This window comes from Schistocerca cancellata, chromosome 7, assembly GCF_023864275.1.
Source record: "Schistocerca cancellata isolate TAMUIC-IGC-003103 chromosome 7, iqSchCanc2.1, whole genome shotgun sequence".
NCBI lineage: Eukaryota > Metazoa > Arthropoda > Insecta > Orthoptera > Acrididae > Schistocerca > Schistocerca cancellata.
This window is the reverse complement of record NC_064632.1, coordinates 540,552,066-540,579,869: the sequence shown is the minus strand read 5'-3', so window position 1 is coordinate 540,579,869 and position 27,804 is coordinate 540,552,066. Positions and strand designations below refer to the sequence as shown.

The 27,804-nt window shown below is 44.5% G+C and overlaps 1 protein-coding gene and 1 non-coding gene across 2 annotated transcripts in view; one reads left to right on the top strand and one right to left on the bottom strand.

Annotated features, from left to right (window-relative positions):
- The window catches only part of LOC126092889 (coiled-coil domain-containing protein 170), a 380,321-nt gene that overhangs the window by 236,008 nt on the left and 116,509 nt on the right, over positions 1–27,804 (bottom strand). Inside the window, exon 3 of the mRNA XM_049908619.1 lies at positions 16,820–16,939. Coding sequence (XP_049764576.1) covers positions 16,820–16,939 — 120 coding nt within the window. The remainder of the gene's footprint in view (positions 1–16,819; positions 16,940–27,804) is intronic.
- Positions 17,380–17,454, top strand: Trnas-cga (transfer RNA serine (anticodon CGA)). The gene has a single exon. It is a non-coding gene; the product is annotated as a tRNA-Ser (tRNA).

Genomic DNA, 27,804 nt, shown 5'->3' with positions numbered 1-27,804 from the left:
CTCTTCTTCACCGAGACTGAAAAAGCTTGAACGAGCCAATCAAGATTCAAAGCGATGAGAATTGAGGATTATTTTTTGCGATATTCATGGAACTATGTGTGTTTTCACTGGATTGTTGAAGGTCTAACTATTAATTAATCTAAATCTCATGTTAGTAAATTGTCGAAGTGTCTGTAGCAAGATCCCCGAGTTACTCTCAGAATTAAACAGTAGTAATGCCAATATTGTAATAGGTACCGAAAGCTGGCTGAAACCAGACATAAATAGCAGAGAAATTTTGAACTCGGCTTGGACAATGTTTATGAAGGATTGGACCGATGCTGTGCGAGGTGGTGTGTCCATTGCAGTTAAAAGCTGTTTAAACGCAGTTGAGATCGATACTGGGTCGGACTGTGAAATAGTCTGGATAAAGCTGTCAATCAGACAAGGAGTGACCATCGTATTAGGATGTTTTTATAGACCACCAGCATCCGCAGCAACACACGTCGCAGAACTCAGGGAAAGTCTTGAGTACGTAGGAAATAAATATCCAAATTATCCATTAGTTATAGGTGGAGACTTTAACCTGGCGTCCATTGACTGGGAAAATTGCACGTTTATCACAGGGGGCAGAAGCAAAGACTCGTGTGAAGTTATTCTAGGAGTGCTCTCAACATACACCCTTGAGCAACTGGTTAGAAAACCAACTCGAAATTGGAAACATTAAATATCTTGGCGATAAACAGACCTGATCTTTTTGAGGAATTTAATCTGGAAAAAGGTATTAGCGACCATAATGTCGGTGTGGCTTCTATGTCAGTGGAAGTTGCAAAAAAAAAAAAAAAAAAAAAAAAAAAAAAAAAAAAAAAAAAAAAAAAAAAAAAAAAAAAAGCGTATAGGTTTCTTCTTTGGAAAAGCAAATAAAGGTCGGAATTTAAAGGTATTGTCCACCACGTGCTAGAGGAATATGTGACTAGTAAACATGTAGGGGAGGAAAGGATCCACCTCGGTTCAACAAACATATCAGGAAGTTGCTGAGAAAGCAGAGAATTTTGCACAGTCGTTTTAAATGTAGTCACTGCCCCGCTGACAAACAGAAATTATGCGAAATGAAAGCAGCTGGCAAAAGGTCAATGAGAGATTCATTTAACGAATTTGAAAGCAATACTTTATGTGTAAATTCCAAACATAACCCCAAAAAATTTTGGTCGTACGTAAAATCTGTGAACGCTACACATAATTCAATACCTTCTCTTGCTGCTTGCTGACAGTACGGGTAATGTAACGGATGATGATAAACAGAAGGCCGAAATTCTAAACCTATCTTTCAAAAACTCCTTTCGTGAGGAGTGCAGCACCATTCCCCCTTTCTATTATCGAACAAACGCATGGATGGCTGACACTGTGTTTAGTGTATCAGGGATTACAAAACAGTTAAGATCCTTAGACGTCAGGAAGGCATCTGGCCCAGACAGTATCCCCGTAAGATTTTATGTTGACTATTCTACAAATATAGTACCATTATTATCCATCATCTATCAGAGATCATCGGAACAGCGGAAAGTTCCACTGGACTCGAAAAAGGCCCAGGTCATAGCAATCTACAAAAAGGGTAGAAAATCGGATGCACATACACTCCTGGAAATGGAAAAAAGAACGCATTGACACCGGTGTGTCAGACCCACCATACTTGCTCCGGACACTGCGAGAGGGCTGTACAAGCAATGATCACACGCACGGCACAGCGGACACACCAGGAACCGCGGTGTTGGCCGTCGAATGGCGCTAGCTGCGCAGCATTTGTGCACCGCCGCCGTCAGTGTCAGCCAGTTTGCCGTGGCATACGGAGCTCCATCGCAGTCTTTAACACTGGTAGCATGCCGCGACAGCGTGGACGTGAACCGTATGTGCAGTTGACGGACTTTGAGCGAGGGCGTATAGTGGGCATGCGGGAGGCCGGGTGGACGTACCGCCGAATTGCTCAACACGTGGGGCGTGAGGTCTCCACAGTACATCGATGTTGTCGCCAGTGGTCGGCGGAAGGTGCACGTGCCCGTCGACCTGGGACCGGACCGCAGCGACGCACGGATGCACGCCAAGACCGTAGGATCCTACGCAGTGCCGTAGGGGACCGCACCGCCACTTCCCAGCAAATTGGGGACACTGTTGCTCCTGGGGTATCGGCGAGGACCATTCGCAACCGTCTCCATGAAGCTGGGCTACGGTCCCGCACACCGTTAGGCCGTCTTCCGCTCACGCCCCAACATCGTGCAGCCCGCCTCCAGTGGTGTCGCGACAGGCGTGAATGGAGGGACGAATGGAGACGTGTCGTCTTCAGCGATGAGAGTCGCTTCTGCCTTGGTGCCAATGATGGTCGTATGCGTGTTTGGCGCCGTGCAGGTGAGCGCCACAATCAGGACTGCATACGACCGAGGCACACAGGGCCAACACCCGGCATCATGGTGTGGGAGGCGATCTCCTACACTGGCCGTACACCACTGGTGATCGTCGAGGGGACACTGAATAGTGCACGGTACATCCAAACCGTCATCGAACCCATCGTTCTACCATTCCTAGACCGGCAAGGGAACTTGCTGTTCCAACAGGACAATGCACGTCCGCATGTATCCCGTGCCACCCAACGTGCTCTAGAAGGTGTAAGTCAACTACCCTGGCCAGCAAGATCTCCGGATCTGTCCCCCATTGAGCATGTTTGGGACTGGATGAAGCGTCGTCTCACGCGGTCTGCACGTCCAGCACGAACGCTGGTCCAACTGAGGCGCCAGGTGGAAATGGCATGGCAAGCCGTTCCACAGGACTACATCCAGCATCTCTACGATCGTCTCCATGGGAGAATAGCAGCCTGCATTGCTGCGAAAGGTGGATATACACTGTACTAGTGCCGACATTGTGGATGCTCTGTTGCCTGTGTCTATGTGCCTGTGGTTCTGTCAGTGTGATCATGTGATGTATCTGACCCCAGGAATGTGTCAATAAAGTTTCCCCTTCCTGGGACAATGAATTCACGGTGTTCTTATTTCAATTCCAGGAGTGTAATTACCGACCAATTTCACTGACATCGATTTGTTGTAGAATCATGGAACATATTTTGTGTTCAGACATAATGACCTTTCTAGACTCTGAGAAGCTCATCTGCAGAAACCAGCACGGTTTTAGGAAACAGCGGTCATGCGAGACACAGCTGGCCATCTTTGTGCATGATATACTGGCTGCCAGGTTGATGCCATATTTCTCGACTTTCGGAAGGCGCTCGACTCAGTTCCGCACTGTAGCTTGCTCCAAAAAGGGCGCGCTTACGGTCTGTACGATGACACATGCAGTTGAACAGTTTTCTAACAGACAGAGAACAGTATGTCGTCCTCAATGGGGTGACTTCGACAGAAATAAGCGTAACTTTAAGTGTGCCCCAGGGCAGCGTAATAGGTCCGCTGCTTTTTACGATTTACATAAACGATCTGGTTGATGATATTGACAGCGGCATTAGACTGTTTACCGATGATGCTGCAGTCTACAGGAAAGTAGTATCGCACGAAATCTGTGAACAAATCAATGAGGATTTGCAGAAAATAAATACGTGGTGTAATGACTGGCAGTTATCTGTCAATATTAGTAAGTGTAACCTACTGCGTATAACAAAGTGAATATCACCATTATTGTACGAGTACAAAATAAATATCCAGTCTTTGGAAGCGGTAACATCCGTCAAGTACCTGGATGTGAGTATTCGAAATGATCTCAAATGGAATGATTAGATTACACAAGTAACGGGTAAGGCGAACTCTAGGTTGCGGTTTATCGGTAGAATCCTGAAGCGATGCAGTCCTTGAAGAAAGGAAATTGCTTACAATACTTTATTTCGTCCAGTCTTAGAGTATTGTTCGTCTGTATGGGATCCTTATCAGTTGGGTCTGATTCAAGAGATTGAGAAGGTCCAAAGAAGAGCGGCAAGATTCGTGACTTGTACATTTAGCCATCGCGAGAGCGTTACAAATCTCATAGGAAGTTTGAAGTGGGACACACTTGCAGATAGACGACGCCCTAAACGGAAGGGGCTACTCACTAAATTCCAAAATCCGATCTTCGCTAAGGATGTAGAGCATATATTATTACCAAAAACTTTCATATCGCGCAAGGATCAAGATTCAAAGATAAGGGAAATTAGAGCTCGTACCGAGGCGTTCAGACTGTCGTTTTTCCCTCACGCGATCCGCGAGTGGAACAGAGGGGGGAGGGGGGGTTGGATATGACACTGGCGCGAATAGTGCCCTCCGCCACACACCGTTTGGTGGGTAGCGGAGCATATATGTAGGTGAAGATGTAATACGTATATATGTAGGTGAAGATGTAATACGAAGCTCTTGCTCTACTCCGTGAGAAAATAATGAGTGAAGACCCGAATTTTGGAAGAACAAATCAGGATTCTGCAACAAGACGAAGTGCCGTCTCATACAGCTTTGTCTGCTAAGAGGTTTCTAGCGAAGTATACAGCATCCCAATGTTAGACCATCCACCTTATTCGTCTGATTTACACTATGTGACTTTTATCCATTTCCCAATATCAGACTGCCATAAAATGAACAAGATTTCAGCTCGTTTACGCAGTGGAAGGAAAAGCGTCACTTATCGTCAAGGAGCTCACAGACTAAAACTTCCAGATCTGTTTCCGTCAATAGGAAATTCGCATGGAGCGTTCTAGGGATAGAGGAGGGAAGTACAATGAGAGTGACAGTAACTAAAATAGGGGAGGGTCAGATAAAACAGGGTAGTCTGACGAAACAGGGTATCGTACTTTTCTCGTCTGATATGTGTTGTCATCTCCCGGTAAACATAGTAACCTCTTTCCCACTCGATGACCTTCATTCTTAGAATAGCTGCAGTCCGTTGAAAGCAACCGCGAGTTCTCTCGGTGGAAAAATATATTTTTACAGTGTTGTGTTGTAATATTCGACTGTGAATTGTACGTTTATATTTCGAAGACACTATTTTGAAGACTGTAAAGTAAGTTGATATAAGTTAAATGTTGTCTGCACTACAGATCGTTGAGTGTTTCAAAATGTTTGTCCGGCTCAAGGGCTGTTGAATTCAATTTGTTCTTAACATGGCGTTGTCGGATAAAACAGGGTGCCACTATGTTTGATAAAACTGGGTAGTGCCCCGTTTTATCGAACTGGTTTAAAAATCGCCATTAGCGATTTACAAATTGTTTATTTAGTTTTTTAAGTTAGAAAATTTATTACTATTATTATTATTATTATTCACAGGATCTAACTTAAATTATTCCATAATTAAGGTGCCTTATAAAAGGAAAAGTGACAGACAGTCATGGAGTCAAGAGAGTATGAAAGAAGCTGTAGCGCCAATTTTGGCCCAAACAATGGGCTATTTGAAAGCATCTAAGTCCTTCGGGGTTCTTGAGAGTACTCTCGAAGCACGTGTAAAAAAAGGTCTATTTACTATACATGAAGATAGTAACCGTTCTCGAAAGAACAGATACCATTGATGACCGTGCAGCTACTCTAGAAAAAATGATAATTAATTGAAACCCTCAGCTGCCGACAGGTGTTGTTGACATACCTCGATGGGAACAGCTGAAAATAAGTGCCCCGAACGGGACTCGAACCCGGAATTTCCTGCTTACATGGCATACGCTCTATCCATCTTTTATTTTTTATTTTTTTAAATCTTATTTTGTTCGCTTTCGTTCGTTGCATCTGCTCGGGGCGGACGTCGTAAGACATCCGTTTAAGTTCGTTGATGATCGATTAACCCAGTTTTTTTTTATTACAGAGGGCTGCTAACCCTCTGACCGAACGCGCTGAGCCACCGTGCCGGCGATCTGAGCCACTGAGGACATATACGAATAGCGCGACTGCAGAGACTTATCCCTTGCACGCGCCTGTGAGACCCACATTCCCAACTGTCCAAAATCTACATATGTAATGTTCCTAATAGATACTTTGTTCATCCACTCTGTTCTTTCGAGAACAGTTACTATCTTCATCTATAGTTAAATGGCTACCCGGCCATTGACATTCGTCTGTGCGAATGAGCACAGGTTGCTCGAACTCTTACGGGAATCGTCACTTTAGTGGACGCGAGTAATGAGTGGATGAGCAAAGTATCTATTAGGAACATTACATATGGGTTTCACGGGGGGGGGGGGGGGGGGGGCGTCCAAGGGATAGGTCCCTGCAGTCGCGCTAGTCATCTGCGTCCTCGGTGGCTCGCCGGCGCGGTAGCTCAGCATGTTCGGTCAGAAAGCCGGTTGGCCTCTGTAATAAAAAACTGAGTGGAAGGATCAACCACCGAACTTGAACAGGATGTCTTGCGACGTCCGCAACGACCAATCACAACAATAAAAAAAAATTAAAAAATATGGATAGAGCGTCTACCATATAAGCAGGAGATCCCGGGTTCGAGTCCCGGTCGGGGCACACATTTTCAGCTGTCCCCATCTAGGCATGTCAACAACACCTGTCGGCAGCTGAGGGATTCAATAAATTATCACCTATTTACTATTTTAGAAGAAATTATTTAAACTGTTGCAGTTATTATTATTATTATTGTTATTATTGTTTTTGATTTAGGTCTAGGCTGCTACAAACCTGTATTTAATCAGGAGCAGGAAAATTAATTAGCTAAATATATCCTGTTAATGGAAAGCAGATTGTTAGGATTGACCATCGATGAGGTGCAAAAGTCTTAGTTTCGAACTGGCAGAGAAAAATAACTTGCCGCATAACTTCAGCAAGACTAAGAAGATGGCAGGTAAATGCTGGTTCTATTCGTTTTTGAAGAGGAATCCTCAATAAGCCTGCGTTCTGCCGAGCCAACATCTCTTGCCAGAGCAATGGGCTTCAACCGTGCAGTGGTGAAGCAGTTCTTTGGTCTGCTGTTAGAACTTTATAATCGGTACAACTTCACAGCCGATAGAGTCTATAGCGTTGATGAGACAGGAATAACAACGGTCCCTAATGAGCAGTCAAAGGTGCTTGCTTTGAGGGGAAAACGTCAAGTTGGCAGTTTGGTTTCTGTGGAGGGATGCAACTTAGTGACTGCTGTAGCCCGTATGAGCGCTTCTAGAATTTCTATGCCCCCAATGTTTGTGTTCCCTAGACAAGGAGCCAAGCCTGAGCTGCTAGATAATGCTACTCCAGGATCTACTGCGGAGTGTCAGCCTAGCGGATGGATGCAGAAAGAAATTTTCCTGAAGTGGTTTCAACGATTTGTTGAATTTTCTAAACCAACTGCAGAGAAACCTGTTCTTCTGCTCTTGGATGGTCACTCAACACACACGAAGAGTATTGAACTCGTTGATACGGCTAGAGAAAACCATGTTTATCTCTTATGCTTTCTCCCACACTGCACCCACCGAATGAAGCCTCTGGATGTCGCAGTCATGACCCCACTAAGTAATTATTACTCTCAAGAGGTTCGAAAGTGGCTTGAGTGTCATTCTGGACGAGTGATAACCATCAATCAAGTTGCAGGGCTGTATGGGACAGCATTCGTGATAGCTGCTTCTTTTGAGACTGCTGTAAATGCATTCTGTAAAACTGGAATCTTCCCACTACATGCAGATATTTTCCATGATTGGATGTATCATCCTTCTGAAACAACAGACACTGACCTACTGTTGGAGAAAGGTGATGTCCCGCCTTCGGAACCTACTTCAGAATCATTAAACAGAGAAACATCTTTTCCAACCACACCAGGGTCTTCAGCTTTCCACGTCTCTCCGAAAGACATAAAAGCAGTGCCGATAGCTGAAAGAAAGGAACAAAAATCTCATAGAAGAAGAGGAAAGACAGCTGTTCTTACAAGATCACCTTATAAGGAAGAATTAGTCTTCTATGAAAAAGGGAAAGACTCCCAAAATGAAACTTCAAATGGAGCCACATTCTAACAGTTCTAGGCCTACTGAAGTCAAAAATGTAGGACAGAAGAAAGCAAAGAAAGTTGGAAAAATACGGGAGTATAGCACATCGTCAGAAGAGGAAGGAGAAGATAATAATACAGCTTGCATTTATTGTAATGAACTTTTCTCTAATTCTAAGTCAAGAAGGCTGGGTGAAGTGTTAGAAGTGTAGTCAATGGGCTCATGAACAGTGCTCTGGCATTAATTAAGATGATGATGAACCATATAAATGTGATTTTTATACATGAAGTGATTGTCAGGGTTTGTAAATGGAGTTTTTTTATTTTCTTTATAATGTAGTACCCTGTTCTATCCAACTATTCTGATAAAACGGGGTAGCTGACACAAGTGTAAAAATTATTTTCCGTGATGAGACATTTTTTTTAAAATGTGTTTTTCATGCCCAATTGTAAGTTCACAGATTGGACAATTAGTCATTAAAAACAAAAGAGATTGGTACACATAGTTCATTACATATGCCACTTTGTTTATTAAGTACCCTGTTTTAACCGACTCTCCCCTATGTATTTTTTTGAAATAAAATGTTTTGCAGCAATAGCACCGTTATTTTATAGCCAAACCTCGTAAGCTCTAGCCCAGGCCATATTGTTACTCTCTACTGTGTACCTGTCCGATTACATTTAGGACGACTTGTGTGCAATTCTGATTTTCGCTGGACTTGTGGGAAGTTCCATGCGGCTTTTCGCGGATGATGCTGTAGTATACAGAGAAGTTGCAGCATTAGAAAATTGTAGCGAAATGCAGGAAGATCTGCAGCGGATAGGCACTTGGTGCAGGGAGTGGCAACTGACCCTTAACATAGACAAATGTAATGTATTGCGAATACATAGAAAGAAGGATCCTTTATTGTATGATTATATGATAGCGGAACAAACACTGGTAGCAGTTACTTCTGTAAAATATCTGGGAGTATGCGTGCGGAACGATTTGAAGTGGAATGATCATATAAAATTAATTGTTGGTAAGGCGGGTACCAGGTTGAGATTCATTGGGAGAGTCCTTAGAAAATGTAGTCCATCAACAAAGGAGGTGGCTTACAAAACACTCGTTCGACCTATACTTGAGTATTGCTCATCAGTGTGGGATCCGTACCAGATCGGGTTGACGGAGGAGATAGAGAAGATCCAAAGAAGAGCGGCGCGTTTCGTCACAGGGTTATTTGGTAACCGTGATAGCGTTACGGAGATGTTTAACAAACTCAAGTGGCAGACTCTGCAAGAGAGGCGCTCTGCATCGCGGTGTAGCTTGCTCGCCAGGTTTCGAGAGGGTGCGTTTCTGGATGAGGTATCGAATATATTGCTTCCCCCTACTTATACCTCCCGAGGAGATCACGAATGTAAAATTAGAGAGATTAGAGCGCGCACAGAGGCTTTCAGACAGTCGTTCTTCCCGCGAACCATACGCGACTGGAACAGGAAAGGGAGATAATGACAGTGGCACGTAAAGTGCCCTCCGCCACACACCGTTGGGTGGCTTGCGGAGTATAAATGTAGATGTAGATGTAGATGTAGGTACTGTATGTTTGCTGGTGGATTACCCTGACTGTGCCCCTGGCTGCAAGTAGATTATTTTTCAGGAAGGACTTCACTTAGGAGCTGATAAATAGTGGGTCAGGGCGAACGTAACTCTCACATTAATTAGCTATAAACAATAAATTTAAATACAGCATTTGCAGTCAATAAAAATAAACAAACTAAACAGATTAGGTGTATTATGTGCAAGAATGTAGTTAAAGAACATTGTAACTGTTATTATTTCTAGAATGTGTTCCATTTTGAATTACGGCTAAATCAACTGTCGTTGTGTTTTTCAAAGGTACTGAATGTCTTACTGTGAATCAGTTAACATCTTTTAATGACGCATTAAGACCAGAAAGATAGAGTAACATGTTCATTTTATTAACGTTTATTTCAGGGCGACTCTTCTAGGTGTTTTGAAACAAAGGGTGCATTGTCAATCACATTTTTACTGGAATGTTTTAGACATTTAGAGGATATCGTTATAAAGTCCGTTAATGTTGTCAGCTGTTGCTAATTTAGGATTTCCATAGTTTCTTGCTAAATTACTCCATAAAAATGTCTGGGTGGGTCCTACTATAAGGGCACCGCCGCTTATGTGTCCCGTTCTTGACAAACTATACCTGAAGTATGTAAGTCCCTTTATACACTCCTGGAAATGGAAAAAAGAACACATTGACACCGGTGTGTCAGACCCACCATACTTGCTCCGGACACTGCGAGAGGGCTGTACAAGCAATGATCACACGCACGGCACAGCGGACACACCAGGAACCGCGGTGTTGGCCGTCGAATGGCGCTAGCTGCGCAGCATTTGTGCACCGCCGCCGTCAGTGTCAGCCAGTTTGCCGTGGCATACGGAGCTCCATCGCAGTCTTTAACACTGGTAGCATGCCGCGACAGCGTGGACGTGAACCGTATGTGCAGTTGACGGACTTTGAGCGAGGGCGTATAGTGGGCATGCGGGAGGCCGGGTGGACGTACCGCCGAATTGCTCAACACGTGGGGCGTGAGGTCTCCACAGTACATCGATGTTGTCACCAGTGGTCGGCGGAAGGTGCACGTGCCCGTCGACCTGGGACTGGACCGCAGCGACGCACGGATGCACGCCAAGACCGTAGGATCCTACGCAGTGCCGTAGGGGACCGCACCGCCACTTCCCAGCAAATTAGGGACACTGTTGCTCCTGGGGTATCGGCGAGGACCATTCGCAACCGTCTCCATGAAGCTGGGCTACGGTCCCGCACACCGTTAGGCCGTCTTCCGCTCACGCCCCAACATCGTGCAACCCGCCTCCAGTGGTGTCGCGACAGGCGTGAATGGAGGGACGAATGGAGACGTGTCGTCTTCAGCGATGAGAGTCGCTTCTGCCTTGGTGCCAATGATGGTCGTATGCGTGTTTGGCGCCGTGCAGGTGAGCGCCACAATCAGGACTGCATACGACCGAGGCACACAGGGCCAACACCCGGCATCATGGTGTGGGGAGCGATCTCCTACACTGGCCGTACACCACTGGTGATCGTCGAGGGGACACTGAATAGTGCACGGTACATCCAAACCGTCATCGAACCCATCGTTCTACCGTTCCTAGACCGGCAAGGGAACTTGCTGTTCCAACAGGACAATGCACGTCCGCATGTATCCCGTGCCACCCAACGTGCTCTAGAAGGTGTAAGTCAACTACCCTGGCCAGCAAGATCTCCGGATCTGTCCCCCATTGAGCATGTTTGGGACTGGATGAAGCGTCTTCTCACGCGGTCTGCACGTCCAGCACGAACGCTGGTCCATCTGAGGCGCCAGGTGGAAATGGCATGGCAAGCCGTTCCACAGGACTACATCCAGCATCTCTACGATCGTCTCCATGGGAGAATAGCAGCCTGCATTGCTGCGAAAGGTGGATATACACTGTACTAATGCCGACATTGTGTATGCTCTGTTGCCTGTGTCTATGTGCCTGTGGTTCTGTCAGTGTGATCATGTGATGTATCTGACCCCAGGAATGTGTCAATAAAGTTTCCCCTTCCTGGGACAATGAATTCACGGTGTTCTTATTTCAATTTCCAGGAGTGTATATGTAGCACATTTTTAATTCTTAAAATGTAATGCTACGTCGTGTTAGATACCTGTATAAAAGCGATCCATCACCGAATTAAAACTACTACTACTACTACTGCTACTACTACTAGTAGTAGTAGTAGGTATCTAACATACTACTAGTAGTAGTAGTAGTACAAAAACTGCACGCCTCCTCGGTTGCTAATCTGCTCAAATGTCTATCTGGATACCAGTGAGCTGTGTGCGGACTAGAACTGATTTCTGTCGCTCATGAAACTTCTTTGCTCGGCGCTTCCAAGCGACCTGTTGGTCGGCGTCTCACGAGCGGGCATGGACTCACACTCCGAGCTCACTTAACAACATGCGCGCTCATTGGCACAAATGTTTGCCTGCTGTTACGATAGAGTAACAGGCGTGTCTCCCCAACACAGAGGTCCGATTCGTCGTGTTGTGGTAGCTGCGGAAACTGTGTGCGTTGAAGAATTATTGCTTCCTTCCGCCTCCTGGCCGCGGGATTGCGTCTACGGAGTTTTGGCTGCCTTGGTTGTGGATGCCGCCGTGCCAATGTTAATTTCCAGCCAAGTATTACCGTAAAAGGGAACGTTGTGCATACGACAGCTGAAGAATTATTGTTTTACTCTGCCTTCATGGCCATGGTTTTGCGTTCGCGGAATCGTCAAGTTCCTTACTTCTGCTACACTAGTCGTGGAGGTTGGCTGCTGGTATTTACTTACAGCCAAACACAAGGGTGCTAAGGAAATGGTTAGCACTTCTGTTACGTGTGGCAAAAGTGCCAGAAAGGACCACCGCCGTTCGCGAAATGCCTCGCTTGAGTGTGGGATCTCTTGTATAATGCTGCTTGGCTTTGGACAGTGACAATCATAGTTGTCATAGGCCTCTGTCTGGGTCAGCATTGTGTGTTAATAGCAAATCCCAAGTTATTTTATGCTTACTGGCAAAGGTCGAACAGAAATTACATTTTACTGTTGATTGTTTTGGTTCAAATGGCTCTGAGCACTATGGGACTTAACTCCTGAGGTCATCAGTCCCCTAGAATTAGAACTACTTAAACCTAACTAACCTAAGCACACCACACACATCCATGCCCGGGGCAGGATTCGAACCTGCGACCTTAGCAGCCGCGCGGTTCCAGACTGTAGCGCATAGAACCACTCGGCCACCCCGGCCGGCATGTGATTGTTTTGTGCAAGTCTCCTGTCCGTATTTATTCACATACAAGAAATTATTATTTTTTTTAAAATTAAATGCATTCGTGTAACAACCCATGTCTTGAAATCGGCTGTCGTTTTGCATTTTCTTTTCTTTTTAATTGCTACAATAATTTTGTAAATTCAAGACTCCTGTGCCATGGTATACAAACACTTGTATTGATTGTTTAGTTAAGGTTGAAAGGGCCTTGTAAGATCTTCTGGCCCCCGATTTGTGGTTACGTCACTTTAAGAAGAAGAAGAAGAAGAAGAAGAAGGGGTAAGAAATGAAATAGGAAGCCGCCTGGTAGAATTTTGCACAGAGCATAACTTAATCATAGCTAACACTTGGTTCAAGAATCATGAAAGAAGGTTGTATATATGGAAGAGGCCTGGAGATACTAGAAGGTTTCAGATAGATTATATAATGCTAAGACAGAGATTTAGGAACCACGTTTTAAATTGTAAGACATTGCCAGGGGCAGATGTGGACACTGACCACAATCTATTGGTTATGAACTGTAGATTAAAACTGAAGAAACTGCAATAAGGTGGGAATGTAAGGAGATAGGACCTGGATAAACTGACTAAACCAGAGGTTCTACAGAATTTCAGGGAGAGCATAAGGGAAAAATTGACAGGAATGGCGGAAAGAAACACAGCAAAAGAAGAATGGGTAGCTCTGAGGGATGAAGTAGTGAAGGCAGCAGAGGATCAAGTAGGTAAAAACACGAGGGCTAGTGGAAATCCTTGGGCGACAGAAGGAATATTGAATTTAATTGAAAAAAGGAGTAAATATAAAAATGCAATAAATGAAGCAAACAAAAAGGAATACAAACGTCTCAAAAATGAGATCGACAGGAAGTGCTAAATGGCTAAGCAGGGATGGCTAGAGGATAAATGTAAGGATGTAGAGGCTTATCTCACTAGGGGTAAGATAGATACTGCCTACAGGAAAATTTAAGAGCCCTTTAGAGAAAAGAGAGCAGATTGTATGAAGATCAAGAGCTCAGATGGAAACCCAGTTCTAAGCAAAGAAGGGAGAGCAGAAAGGTGGAAGGAGTATATAGAGGGTCTATAAAAGGGCGATGTATTTGAGGACAATATTATGGAAATGGAAGAGGATGTAGATGAAGATGAAATGGAAGATACGATACTGTGTGAAGAGTTTGACAGAGCACTGAAAGACCTGAGTCGAAACAAGGCCCCGGGAGTAGACAACATTCCATTAGAACTACTGAGCCAGTCCTGACAAAACTCTGCCATCTGGTGAGCAAGATGCATGAGACAGGCGAAATACCCTCAGACTTCAAGAAGAATATTATAATTCCAATCCCAAGGAAAGCAGGTGTTGACAGATGTGAAAATTACCGAACTGTCAGTTTAATAAGTCACAGCTGCAAAACAGTGACACGAATTCTTTACAGACGAATGGAAAAACAGGTAGAAGCCGACCTCTGGGAAGATCAGTTTGGATTCCGTAGAAATGTTGGAACACGTGAGGCAATACTGACCTTACGACTTATCTTAGAAGAAAGATTAAGGAAAGTCAAACCTACGTTTCTAGCATTTGTAGACTTAGAGAAAGCTTTTGACAATGTTGACTGTAATACTCTCTTTCAAATTCTAAAGGTGGCAGGGGTAAAACACAGGGAGCGAAAGGCTAATTACAATTTGTACAGAAACCAGATGGCAGTCATAAGATTCGAGGGGCATGAAAAGGAAGCAGTGGTTGGGAAGGGAGTGAGACAGGGTTGTAGCCTATCCCCGATGTTATTCAATCTGTATATTGAGCAAACAGTAAAGGAAACAAAAGAAAAATTCGGAGTAGGTATTAAAATCCATGGAGAAGAAATAAAAACTTTGAAGTTCGCCGATGACATTGTAATTCTGTCAGAGACAGCAAAGGACCTGGAAGAGCAGTTGAACGGAATGGACAGTGTCTTGAAAGGAGGATATAAGATGAACATCAACAAAAGCACAACTAGGATAATGGAATGTAGTCGAATTAAGTCGGGTGATGCTGAGGTTATTAGATTAGGAAAAGAGACACTTACAGTAGTAAAGGAGTTTTGCTATTTGGGAAGCAAAATAACTGATGATGGTCGAAGTAGAGAAGATATAAAATGTAGACTGGCAATGGCAAGGAAAGCGTTTCTGAAGAAGAGAAATTTGTTAACATCGAGTATAGATTTAAGTGTCAGGAAGTTGTTTCTGAAAGTATTTGTATGGAGTGTAGCCATGTATGGAAGTGAAACATGGACGATAAATAGTTTGGAGAAGAAGAGGATAGAAGCTTTCGAAATGTGGTGGTACAGAAGAATGTTGAAGATTAGATAGGTAGATCACATAACTAATGAGGAGGTATTGAATAGAATTGGCGAGAAGAGGAGTTTGTGGCACAACTTGACAAGAAGAAGGGACCGGTTGCTTGAACATGTTCTGAGGCATCAAGGGATCGTAAATTTAGCGTTCGAGGGCAGCGTGGAGGGTAAAAATTGTAGAGGGAGACCAAGAGATGAATACACTAAGCAGATTCAGAAGGTTGTAAGTTGCAGTATGTACTGGGAGATGAAGAAGCTTGCACAGGATAGAATAGCATGGAGAGCTGCATCAAACCAGTCTGAGGACTGAGGACCAAAACAACAACAACAACATTTTAATATTTACGTTCTCTCTCTCTCTCTTTCTCTCTCTCTCTCTCTCTCTCTCTCTCTCTCTCTGTGTCTGTGTGTGTGTGTGTGTTTGTGTGTGTGTTTGTTAAAAGAACTGAGCGATGTCTGAGCCAGCTCAAGTTGGTAGCCTGATTTTAATGCATCATTTGCTTGCGCGACGTATTTTTTAAACTTGTAAGCTTAACGTTGATTACCTCACTGTTTATCGTATCTGAAAGGCACGTATACAAGCATTTAAGTTTTGGTAAATGTTCTCATTTTCATGGTTGGAGTTATTGAGAATTTTATAGTACTTGTTGTAACGTCTCTTGTGACAAATTTTTGTCACTGATAAGATGCTGCTGAAGCAAATAAAAATTATGCAAGGTTTATGTGCCCAGCACCATATCACTCGCTAGCATTTCAAGCAGTATTTTCCATCACGAAACAGAATGACACCTACTACGCTTCTCCTTCTGCTGCAGGCATAGTAGATTCAGTAGGAAGCTGGAGTTCGAATTCAGATGCCAGAGCGATATCTGGAACATCCTTCGAGCAACTGAGGAACAACAGTTTCGAAGGTAAGTTGGAGGGACCTCGTGGAACTGTGTTAACGGCAGTCGTAAACGAGTTGGTGGCTTGTAACAAAAATGGCAAAATTTCAAGTAGGTATGAAAGGAGGATATAAGATGAAGATCAACAAAAGCAAAACGAGGATAATGGAATGTAGTCGAATTAAGTCGGGTGATGCTGAGGGAATTAGATTAGGAAACGAGACACTTAAAGTAGTAAAGGAATTTTGCTATTTGGGGAGCAAAATAACTATGATGGTCGAAGTAGAGAGGATATAAAATGTAGACTGGCAATGGCAAGGAAAGCGTTTCTGAAGAAGAGAAATTTGTTAACATCGAGTATAGATTTAAGTGTCAGGAAGTCATTTCTGAAAGTATTTGTATGGAGTGTAGCCATGTATGGAAGTGAAACATGGACGATAAATAGTTTGGACAAGAAGAGAATAGAAGCTTTCGAAATGTGGTGCTACGGAAGAATGCTGAAGATTAGATGGGTATATCACACAACTAATGAGGAGGTATTGAATAGAATTGGGGAGAAGAGGAGTTTGTGGCACAACTTGACCAGAAGAAGGGACCGGTTGGTAGGACATGTTCTGAGGCATCAAGGGATCACCACTTTAGTACTGGAGGGCAGCGTGGAGGGTAAAAATCGTAGGGGGAGACCAAGAGATGAATACACTAAGCAGATTCAGAAGGATGTAGGTTGCAGTAGGTACTGGGAGATGAAGAAGCTTGAACAGGATAGAGTAGCATGGAGAGTTGCGTCAAACCAGTCTCAGAACTGAAGACCACAACAACAACAACAACAACAATGTATCGTATAAGAGTAGAGACACTTAGCATATTTTGTGTGTATGTACGGGCGACGTACCTTCTTCTCGAGTTCCTTGACCTTGTCCTCGCTGTAGCGGTTCTCCCGCTGCAGCGCCTGCAGGGAGGCGTCGGTGCGGCCCTGCGAGGCTATCAGGCTCCTCTCGCGGTCTTCCAGTTCCTGCGGGCGACAAACAAACAGCCGGTCAGCATTCCACAAGAGGCCGTCTGGTAGCTGGAGCTGGAAAAGCAAAGCGCACAGTATTCCGTCACACGTCACAGATTGTTCAGCTGTTTAACTTTCCTGTCCCCTTTACTGGGAGGACCATAGGTTTTTATCAGAAATACAGCGTACTTTCAGGATACGCTTGTACTAGGACTGTTGATATTTTTAAAAATATTGGAAATCTGGTACATCGATGAAACTTCCTAGCAGATTAAAACTGTGTGCCACACAGAGACTCGAACTCAGGGCGTTTGCCTTTCCCGGGCAAGTGCTCTACCAACTCAGCTACCCGACCACGAGTCACGCCCCGTTCGCAGGAGAGCTTCTGTAAAATTTGGAAGGTAGGAGACGAGGTACTGGCAGAAGTAAAGCTGTGAGGACGGGGCGTGAGTCGTGGTCGGGTAGCTCAGTTGGTAGAGCACTTGCCCGCGAAAGGCAAAGGTCCCGAGTTCGAGTCTCGGTCCGGCACACAGCTTTAATCTTTCAGGAAGTTTCATATCAGCGCACACTCCGCTGCAGAGTGAAAATCTCATTCTGGACACTTCCCCCAGGCTGTGGCTAAGCCATGTCTCCGCAATATCCTTTCTTTCAGGAGTGCTAGTTCTGCAAGGTTCGCAGGAGAGCTTCTGTAAAGTTTGGAAGGTAGGAGACGAGGTACTGGCAGAAGTAAAACTGTGAGGACGGGGCGTGAGTCGTGGTCGGGTAGCTCAGTTGGTAGAGCACTTGCCCGCGAAAGGCAAAGGTAACGAGTTCGAGTCTCGGTCCGGCACACAGCTTTAATCTTTCAGGAAGTTTCATATCAGCGCACACTCCGGTGCACAATGAAAATCTCATTCTGGAAACATCCCCCAGGCTGTGGCTAAGCCATGTCTCCGCAGGAGTGCTAGTTCTGCAAGGTTTGCAGGAGAGCTTTTGTAAAGTTTGGAAGGTAGGAGACGAGGTACTGGCAGAAGTAAAGCTGTGAGGACGGGGCGTGAGTCGTGCTTGGGTAGCTCAGTTGGTAGAGCACTTGCCCGCGAAAGGCAAAGATCCCCAGTTCGAGTCTCGGTCCGGCACACAGTTTTAATCTGCCAGGATGTTTCATATCAGCGCACTCTCCGCTGCAGAGTGAAAATCTCATTCTGATACATCGATATTTAAAAAATATATCGAAAAATTTATCGAAATATTTCGAAAAATTATCGATATACAGACGGAGTAATGTCTACGTACCGGGCAAAAGAAAACTATTGGCTGCCTATTGTAAATATACTGCCAGTTTTATAGCAGCATATTTCAGTACTGATTTAATATTGCATTCCGTACATCAACAAGCTAACAGCCTTCTCATCCCCCTTAGAAATGAAATGATCGTATGGCACTGTTGGCCGGGAGGCCCCATGCGGGGAAGTTCGCCCGCCGTATTGCAAGTCCTCTTTAGTTGACACCACTTCGGCGACTTGAGTGCGCCAATGATGCTGAAGAACACACAACACCCAGTCATCACGAAGCAGAGAAAATCTCTACCGCAAGACCACGAGCTGCGGACGTGGTGTCACCGCCAGACACCACACTTGCTAGGTGGTAGCCTTTAAATCGGCCGCGGTCCGTTAGTATACGTCGGACCCGCGTGTCGCCACTATCAGTGATTGCAGACCGAGCGCCGCCACACGGCAGGTCTAGAGAGACTTCCTAGCACTCGCCCCAGTTGTACAACCGACTTTGCTAGCGATGGTTCACTGACAAAATACGCTCTCATTTGCAGAGACGACAATTTAGCATAGCCTTCAGCTACGTCATTTGCTACGACCTAGCAAGGCGCCATATTCAATTACTATAAGAAATATCTTCAGGAATGTATTCTGAACAGATAATATTGTGAATTATGTACCGTCAAGAGCGGCGTTCATCATCAATGGATTAAAGTTAAGTATCAAACTAATTACGTCTGCTTTCTGAATTCTCATTCCTTGTCATGTTCCAGACCTCACGTCAGTATAGTTCTTCCCTCCTCACGCCAGCCTGCGTGAGCTAAAACGCGTGCATTTCGGCCTCCACTCGTAACACGGTGTTGGGTCTTCAGCCAACACATAAGCGGACATCCCCCTTAGAGCAAGAACTAGAAAGAAAAGGTGCACGTTCACACTTGGTAACTGCAGGTAAGTGTCAAAATAAAACGTCTCTGATGGGTCTGTCGTTCGGTTTCATCACATATCGGATTTATCTGGAACACTTCATGTCTGTTTTCCTGTTTTACATTTCTGCAAACGCTAGCTACTTAACAGTTTTACTGTTAAAATTTTGTTGTGAAATTAAACGTCGCAGTTTCTGTCGGTAGTAGCAGCGCCGATTACGTCAGCATTTCCCCTTATACGTCTCCGCCCACGGCAAAGAGAAATCTTGTCCTTTAGATTTTCGTTCATGAGTTTCAGCAACTGGTTTTGAAGAATGCCGATGTGAAGAAATAGGACAATGTTTGCGTTAAAAATTGTTTTTTAACCCAACTGGTGTGCTATTTCTTCACATCGGATATCATGTTATTTCATTCACACCGCCACCGTCAGTGCAATCGGACTTCTTATTTGGATCTATACTTGCTTGCCACAGTCAAAGGGAAAGACTTGTCGTGATGAAAGCTCAAAAAGTAGTAAGAAAGATTCCTTCACACAGTGAAAGTAAAATTATAAATTATATTATACTACAATTTCAAAAGAACTACTTCAAATATTTACCGAAAATTGCGAAAAAATAGAATTTAAAAAAATATCGGCACTCGATATTGCCATTTTATTAACGATATAATCGGAGTAAAATTATCGACGACTCCATATATATATATACTTTTGGGAGAATATAGCGGTATTTCGGTATATCGATACATCGACATCTTATCATCATAACTGGCAGCTTTCTGCTCGCTCATCGATTCTCACTGCTCACTCGGTCGCTGGCAGTAATTACCCTCAAGCTGTTTAGGTAGTCAACAGAGACAAACACGGCACAGGTGGAGTGACCTTGAAGCAGTCAATCGTTGCTCAAATTTCTCTACATCTACATCCATACTCCGCAAGCCACCTGACGGTGTGTGGCAGAGGGTACTTTGACTACCTCTCCCGTCTATTCCAGTCTCGGATTGTTTGTGGAAAGAAAGATTGTCGGTATGCCTCTGTGTGGGCTCTAATGTCTCTGATTTTATCCTCATGGTCTCTTCGCGAGATATACGTAGGAGGGAGCAATATACTGCTTGATCCCTCGGTGAAAGTGTGTTCTCCAAACTTCAACAAAAGCCCGTACCGAGCTACTTCATGAATGATTTCGTAAATGGGTAGTTTAAAATTCTGGCTTTCCTTTTGCTGTCTTCTATTGCCACACCAGTCTGGTCAACGAGTGACGATAGAAGCCTGGGACTCGTCTAGCGATTTTACACAGGTTCTCGGCTACATCTTTTGCTAAGGTATGACGTTGGTAATTGCTATATGCTTCACGCATCGATCATCTACATCTACATCCATACTCCGCAAGCCACCTGATGGTGTGTGGCGGAGGGTAGCTTGAGTACCTCTATCGGTTCTCCCTTCTATTCCAGTCTCGTAATGTTCGTGGAAAGAAAGATTGTCGGTGTGCCTCTGTGTGGGCTCTAATCTCTCTGGTTTTATCCTCATGGATTTTATCCTCGCGAGCTATACGTAGGAGGGAGCAATATAATGCTTGACTCCTCGGTGAAGGTATGTTCTCGAAACTTCAACAAAATCCTGTACCGAGCTACTGAGCGTCTCTCTTGCAGAGTCTTCCACTGGAGTTTATCTATCATCTCCGTAACGCTTTCGCGATTACTAAATGATCCTGTAACGAAGCGCGCTGCTCTCCGTTGGATCTTCTCTATCTCTTCTATCATCTATGTATCTGGTGCGGATGCCACACCGGTGAGCAGTATTCCAGCAGTGGGCGAACAAGTGTACTGTAACCTACTTCCTTTGTTTTCGGACTGCACTTCCTTAGGATTCTTCCAATGAATCTCAGTCTGGCATCCGCTTTACCGACGATTAATTTTATATGGTTGGCTCAAATGGCTCTGAGCACTATGCGACTTAACTTCTGAGATCATCAGTCGCCTAGAACTTAGAACTAATAAAACCTAACTAACCTAAGGACATCACACACATCCATGCCGGAGGCAGGATTCGAACCTGCGACCGTAGCGGTCACGCAGTTCCAGGCTGAAGCGCCTTTAACCGCACGGCCACACCGGTCGGAAATGTTATATGGTCATTCCATTTTAAATCATTCCTAATGCCTACTCCCAGATAATTCATGGAATTAACTGCTTCCAGTTTCTGACCTGCTATATTGTAGCTAAATGATAAAGGATCTTTCTTTCTTTGTATTCACAGCACATTACACTTGTCTACATTGAGACTCAGTTGCTATTCCCTGCATCATGCGCCAACTCGTTGCAGATCCTCCTGCATTTCAGTACAATTTTCCATTGTTGCAACCTCTCGATATACTACAGCATCATCCTCAAAAAGCCTCAGTGAACTTCCTATGTTATCCACAAGGTCATTTATATATATTGTGAATAGCGAAGGTCCTACGACACTCCCCTGCGGCACACGTGAAATCACTCTTACTTCGGAAGACTTCCCTCCATTGAGAATGACCTAGGAACTCTTCAATCCAGTCACACAATTGGTCTGATAGTCCATATTCTCTTACTTTGTTCATTAAACGACTGTGGGGAATTGTATCGAACGCCTTGCGGAAGTCAAGAAACACGGCGTCTACCTGGGAACCTCTGAGTCTCGTGGACGAATAGCGCGAGCTGGGTTTCACAGAATCGTCTTTTTCGAAACCCATGCTGATTCCTACAGAGTAGATTTCTAGTCTCCAGAAAAGTCATTATACTCTAACATAATATGTGTTCCAAAATTCTACAACTGATCGACGTTAGAGCTATAGGTCTATAGTTTCAGGACATGCAAGAATGGTCGCGTCGAGAAATCAGGCCAGCCTGATACCATCGCCTGGCGAGGGTCCTAGCGAGCCGATGGTGCAGTTAAACGGGCCGATAAGAAGCAGCGCCTTTGATTCGTCATCGCCGGGCGATGAGCAAGTTGACTGCATAAACCTTATGACGACAGAGTCTCTGATGGCACGTCACTTCTAAGTGCTGGCACATCGCTGACCTCCGGAAGTCTTTTACCCTACAGTTGCTCTTATACACTCTGAAACGGAAAAAAAAACGGCGCACCACGAAGGAATTATCCTAATGGGACCGAAATCTGAGAATGTGTTGTACAACAGACAAAAATATGATCACAATTTCAAAGAAATAGGGATTTAGTCAAGAGAAAGAGCTTCACAAATTTAGCAAGTCAATGATGCGTTGGTCTACCTCTGGCCCTTATGCAAGCAGTTATTCGGATTGGAATTGATTGATGCAAAAAAATGGTTCGAATGGCTCTGAGCACTATGGGACATAACATCTGAGGTCATCAGTCCCCTAGACTTAGAACTACGTAAACCTAACTAACCTAAGGACATCACACACATCCTTGCCCGAAGCAGGATTCGAACCTGCGACCGTAGCAGTCGGGCGGTTCCGGACTGAAGCGCCTAGAACCTCTCGGCCTCAGCGGTCGGCTTGATTGATGCAGTCTCTGGATATCCTCCAGAGGGATAACGTGCCAAATTCTGTCCGAATGGCGCTTTAGATCATCAAAATCCCGAGATGGTTGGAGGGTCCTGCTCATAATGCTCCAAAGTTCCCCATTAAGGAGAGGTCTGGCGACCTTTCTAAGGCAGAGTATGGCAAGCAGGAAGACAAGCAGTAGAAACTCTCATTCTGTGAAGCTGTGCATTATTTTGACCACGATAACTTGGCATAAAGCCCAACAAAACGGGACGCAGAAGATTGTCGACCTACCGCTGTCCTGTAAGACAACCAAAGGGATCCTGCTATGAAAAGAAATGGTACCGCAAACTATCGTTCATAATTGTCAGGCCTCATGGGAAGCAACAGTGAGGTAGACACCCCACCGTTGTCTGGAGCCTCTCCAGACCCGTCTTGGCCTGGAGTAGAATTGTCTTCAGCTATCACGTCTGCTTTGGATTGAACTCCGACGACCAGCGCAGACCTGCCTGAAGACCCACCAGACAGCAGTGGGATACCAATCTGACTGTCGTCTGCTATACAGCCCGACAACCAGGAATGGCGGTCTGGCATGCCATTTCTTTTCATAGCAGCAACCCTTTGGTTTTCATCTACGGCACCGTTACAGCACAGATATTCTGCACCCAGTTTTGTTGCCCTTTGTAATAAGCCATTCTGGGGCTATATTTCAGCAAGACAATGCCCTTCCGCATATGGCGACAGTTTCTACTGCTTGTCTTCGTGCTTGCAAAACCTTACCTTGGGCAGCAAGATCGACAGAACTCTCCCCAGCCGAGAATTTTTGCAACATTATGGGCACGGCCCTTCAACCATCTCGAAATTTTGCTGATCTGACGCACCAGTTCAATAGAATTAGGCACGATATCCCTCAGGAGGACATTCAACAACTCTGTCAATCAATGCCAAGCCGAATAATTGCTTGCATAAGCGCCAGAGGTAGACCAACGCATTATTGACTTGCTCAGTTTGTGAAGCTCCTTCTCTTGAATAAATCATGCAGTTCTTCATAAATTGTAATCATTTATTTGTCAGAACATGTACATCACCTCTACCTATTTCAATCCAATTTGGATGATTCCTTCGTGTTAGAGTGTAGCGAGTTGTGTGGCTTTGCTTACTTGCATTGGCGTGAAAAGAAAACGATAGCATCTTCGTCGTGTGACGACAGTAACAGTAATTCGTTTTCACGACAAAAACACTATTATTGGTAAGGACAAAGAAGAGGGGTCCTCCCTTTGAATAAAGAACATCTCCACTTCTAATCACATATCGAAAATTATCCAGAGAATTTTTCCAGACAGTTAGGAATGTCTTTAAATAATCCAGTTTATTGTAAATATTATTAAACCAGAAATAATTATACATACAAAATTCCACCTGGAACATAGTTAACGCAGTTTCTGTGGGAGAGGGATTGGTAGGATAACTCAGTTTTTATCCGTATGTATTTCATGTACTACATATCTTAAATGCAAATTTTCGTCGTCGTATTTTACCAAATAAAACGAAAGCTTAGGTGAAACAGAGAACTAATTGCACTTAATACTAAGAACCGGTTGTGATGACCTGTATGTCTCTGGTCTGAGACAGCCGTGGGTGCGATCGAAAACGGCCGAAATAAATGACTCTTTAAAATCGTGATTCATAGATCTCAGCCTTCAAACTGGGCTCACAACAAACACTACTGTGTGGTTATTGTTGTTTCATTGGTAGGGCTTGCTCGTATGCAGAGTAGATTACTTACTGGCAGATGTTTGAAGGCAGGTGCCGTGTATACCATAAAAGACTACTTACAGACTTGTACGAACTAATATTGAGGAATCTACGAATCTACAACAGCATCCTGTGCATAATTTCTGTAGGGATCGCGAAGACAAAATTATACCAATTAAAGCACTCTTTGAGGCATTTAAGAAAACATTTGTCCTGCGATCCACACGCAAATAATACGGGAAAAATGTGTGAAACAGTGAGAAGTGTGCTGTGCCTTGCACTTCACAGTGGTTTACGGAGAATGGATGTAGATATAGATGCAGATGTATGGTGGGCGAGAAATCACGTAAATGAAGATCAGTTCTCTGAACAACGGCGCTGTTAAGAGTGCCGGCCGGGGTGGCCGAGCGGTTCTAGGCGCTACAGTCTGGAACCGCGCGACCGCTACGGTCGCAGGTTCGAATCCTGCCTCGGGCATGGATGTGTGTGATGTCCTTAGGTTAGTTAGGTTTAAGTAGTTCTAAGTTCCAGGGGACTGATGACCTCAGAAGAGTCCCATAGTGCTCACAGCCATTTGAACCATTTTTTTATTAAGAGTGAGCTTGAAGCAGCCAATCACAACTCAAGTTCAAGGCGATCAGTGATGGTAGCCCCTAAAAATACAAATCCAGCATCCGTCTCTGGCAGCTTCACAGATAATTGTCTTCTGATTGGCTAACGTTCGTGACGTCGTAAGAAAATCAGAAAATCTGTAACAGCACTAAGAGGTATAGTGGTCTGTAAAGAGCTCTATCAACATTTAAGCTGCCTTATCACACCCTCGAAAATCGTAACATATTCAGGAATGAGCAGCCAAATATTTGTGAGAAGCAAGAATATGAATGTTATAGTTGCTCGTTCCACAAGCAGGAATTTAAGCTGTACTCTTAGGTTCCTGCCTTGCCACACTCTCGAAATTCGCGAAATATTCGGAAAAAAGAAGCACTCAAATATGTATGACAAGCCAGAATACAAGTGTTGTTGCTGCTATTCTCACTCGCACCATATATATGTTTCATTTTCAGTCAGACTCCAGTTACAAAATCGAAGAAACTCATTCCTGAGAAGTGCACTCTTACATGTAAATAACATGGAATATTGCAGAACATACTTGTATTACGTTAATGAGAATGTTCCAAAATCTGTCACAAATCTGAAGATGAAATAGAATTTGACATATGCCAGGACGCAAACATACTTCCAGTTACTATATAACCACATTCCGTTGCTTATTAAGCTACGCGTAACACCTGCAAATCCTGACTTTATCTTTCATCTTATGATGTCCTGAAGCCTTTTACTAATGATATGTTATTAAATCACTTTAAATTACAATAATTTGTATAAAGAGATATGCGTTTGTGATAAATCTTCAAAGCGCCTTTGTCTTGAAGCGGGATTGTCATAACATGCAACTCATAATACGAACACAATGAAATACGATGAATCTAGAACAGTGTCCGACTGGCTATTTTGTTTCGTAGTTGTATCGAGTTCACTGTGACGCCATGAGCGTAAGCCAATCAGTGGACTCAGTTCACCGGCATCCTCGACATGGAGCCGAGGCATCACGCATCATTCGTCCCAACCCGCACCACGATCCGCGAATGGTTACACCCTGTCCGCTCAATGGCTCTGGAACAGTGCCTTTAACGTGCTGTCCTCTGGACATACACAGAGAATGCACACAGTGATACTTTCCTCCCCTTGCTGCCATTCCAATTCCCATAGATTCAGAGACACCGACCCCCGTGCGGTTCTACCCCCCCCCCCCCCCCCCAGACATTGGGTCACTGCAGAATTCTTAACAGGTAAAGTGTGTTTCAGTTACAGCGCAAGACAGGACTTCACGGTTAGAGGCATGGGTGTAATAACCTGCGTTCTCCCTTGTCACTGTCTGCGCTGTACATGACCCATACATCTGCTACTGAAACGCTACTCACAGTCAAGTGGAAGAGCGACGATAGATGCTGGGCAGTGTAAGGTTACACTTTCACGTGTTGACTTTTCTTTTTCCTTGTGAGGATTAATGAGTCGTAATCTGTATGTATTTTTCTGTAAGATACGCAGATGTCTTCTCAGTGCACAATGAAATTAAATTTATAAGGAGCGCTCAAATAAAAACTCGTCAGATGAAAAAAAACAAGTAAAGTGTTTAGTATTTCAAAAGTAATCGCCATAACTGTTAATATACATTGAAGAGCCAAAGAAACTGGTTCACCTGCCTAATATCGTGAAGGTTCCCCGCCAGCACGCAGAAGTGTCGCAATACGACATGACAAGGACTCGACTAACGTCTGAAGTAGTGCTGGAGGGAACTGACACCATGAATCCTGCAAGGCTGTCCACAAACCTGTCAGAGTACGAGTGGGTGGAGACTTCTTCTGAACAGCACGTTGCAAGACATCCCAGATATGCTCAATTATGTTCATGTCTGGGGAGTTTGGTAGCCAGCGAAAGTGTTTAAACGCAAAAGAGTGTTTCTGGAGCCACTCTGTGGCAATTCTGGACGTGTGGGGTGTCGCACTGTCCTACTGGAATTGCAGAACACCGTCGGAATGCACAATGGATATGAATAGATGCAGGTGATGAACAGGACCTCTTATCTAGGCGTCAGAGTCGTATCTAGACGTATCAGGGGTCCCACATAACCCTACTGCACACGCTCCTCACCATTACATAGTCTCCACCATCTTGAACAGTGCCCTGCTCACATGCAGGGTCCATGGATTTATGAGGTTGTCTCCACACATGAACACGTCGATCCGCTAGATACCATTTGGAACGAGACTCGACCGACCACACAACATCTTTCCGGTCATCAACAGTCCAGTGTCGGTGTTGACCTCCACAAGCGAGGCGTAAAGCTTTGTGTCGTGCAGTCATCAAGGGTAGAGGAGTGGGACTTCGGCTCCGAAAGCCCATATCAATGATGTTTTGTTGAACGGTTCGCACGCTAACACTTGTTGATGGCCCAGCAATGAAATCTGCAGCAGTTTGCGGAAAGGTTGCACTTATGTTACGTTGGACGATTCTCTTCAGTCGTCGTTGGTCCCGTTCTTGCAGGATCTTTTTCCGGCCGCAGCGATGTTGAAGGTTTGATGTTTCACCGGATTCCTGATATTCACAGTACACTCGTGAAATGGTCGTGCGGGAAAATCCCCACCTTGTCGCTACCACGGAGATGCTGTGTCCCAACGCTCGGGCACCGACTATAACACCAAGTTCAAACTAACTTAAATCTTGATAACCTGCCATTGTAGCAGCAGTAACCGATCTAACAATTGCGCCAGACACTTGTTGTCTTATATAGGTGTTGGCAACCGCAGCGCCGTATTACGCCTATTTACATATCTCTCTATTTGAATACTCATGCCTACACCAGTTTCTTCAGCGCTTCAGTTTATTAACAGCA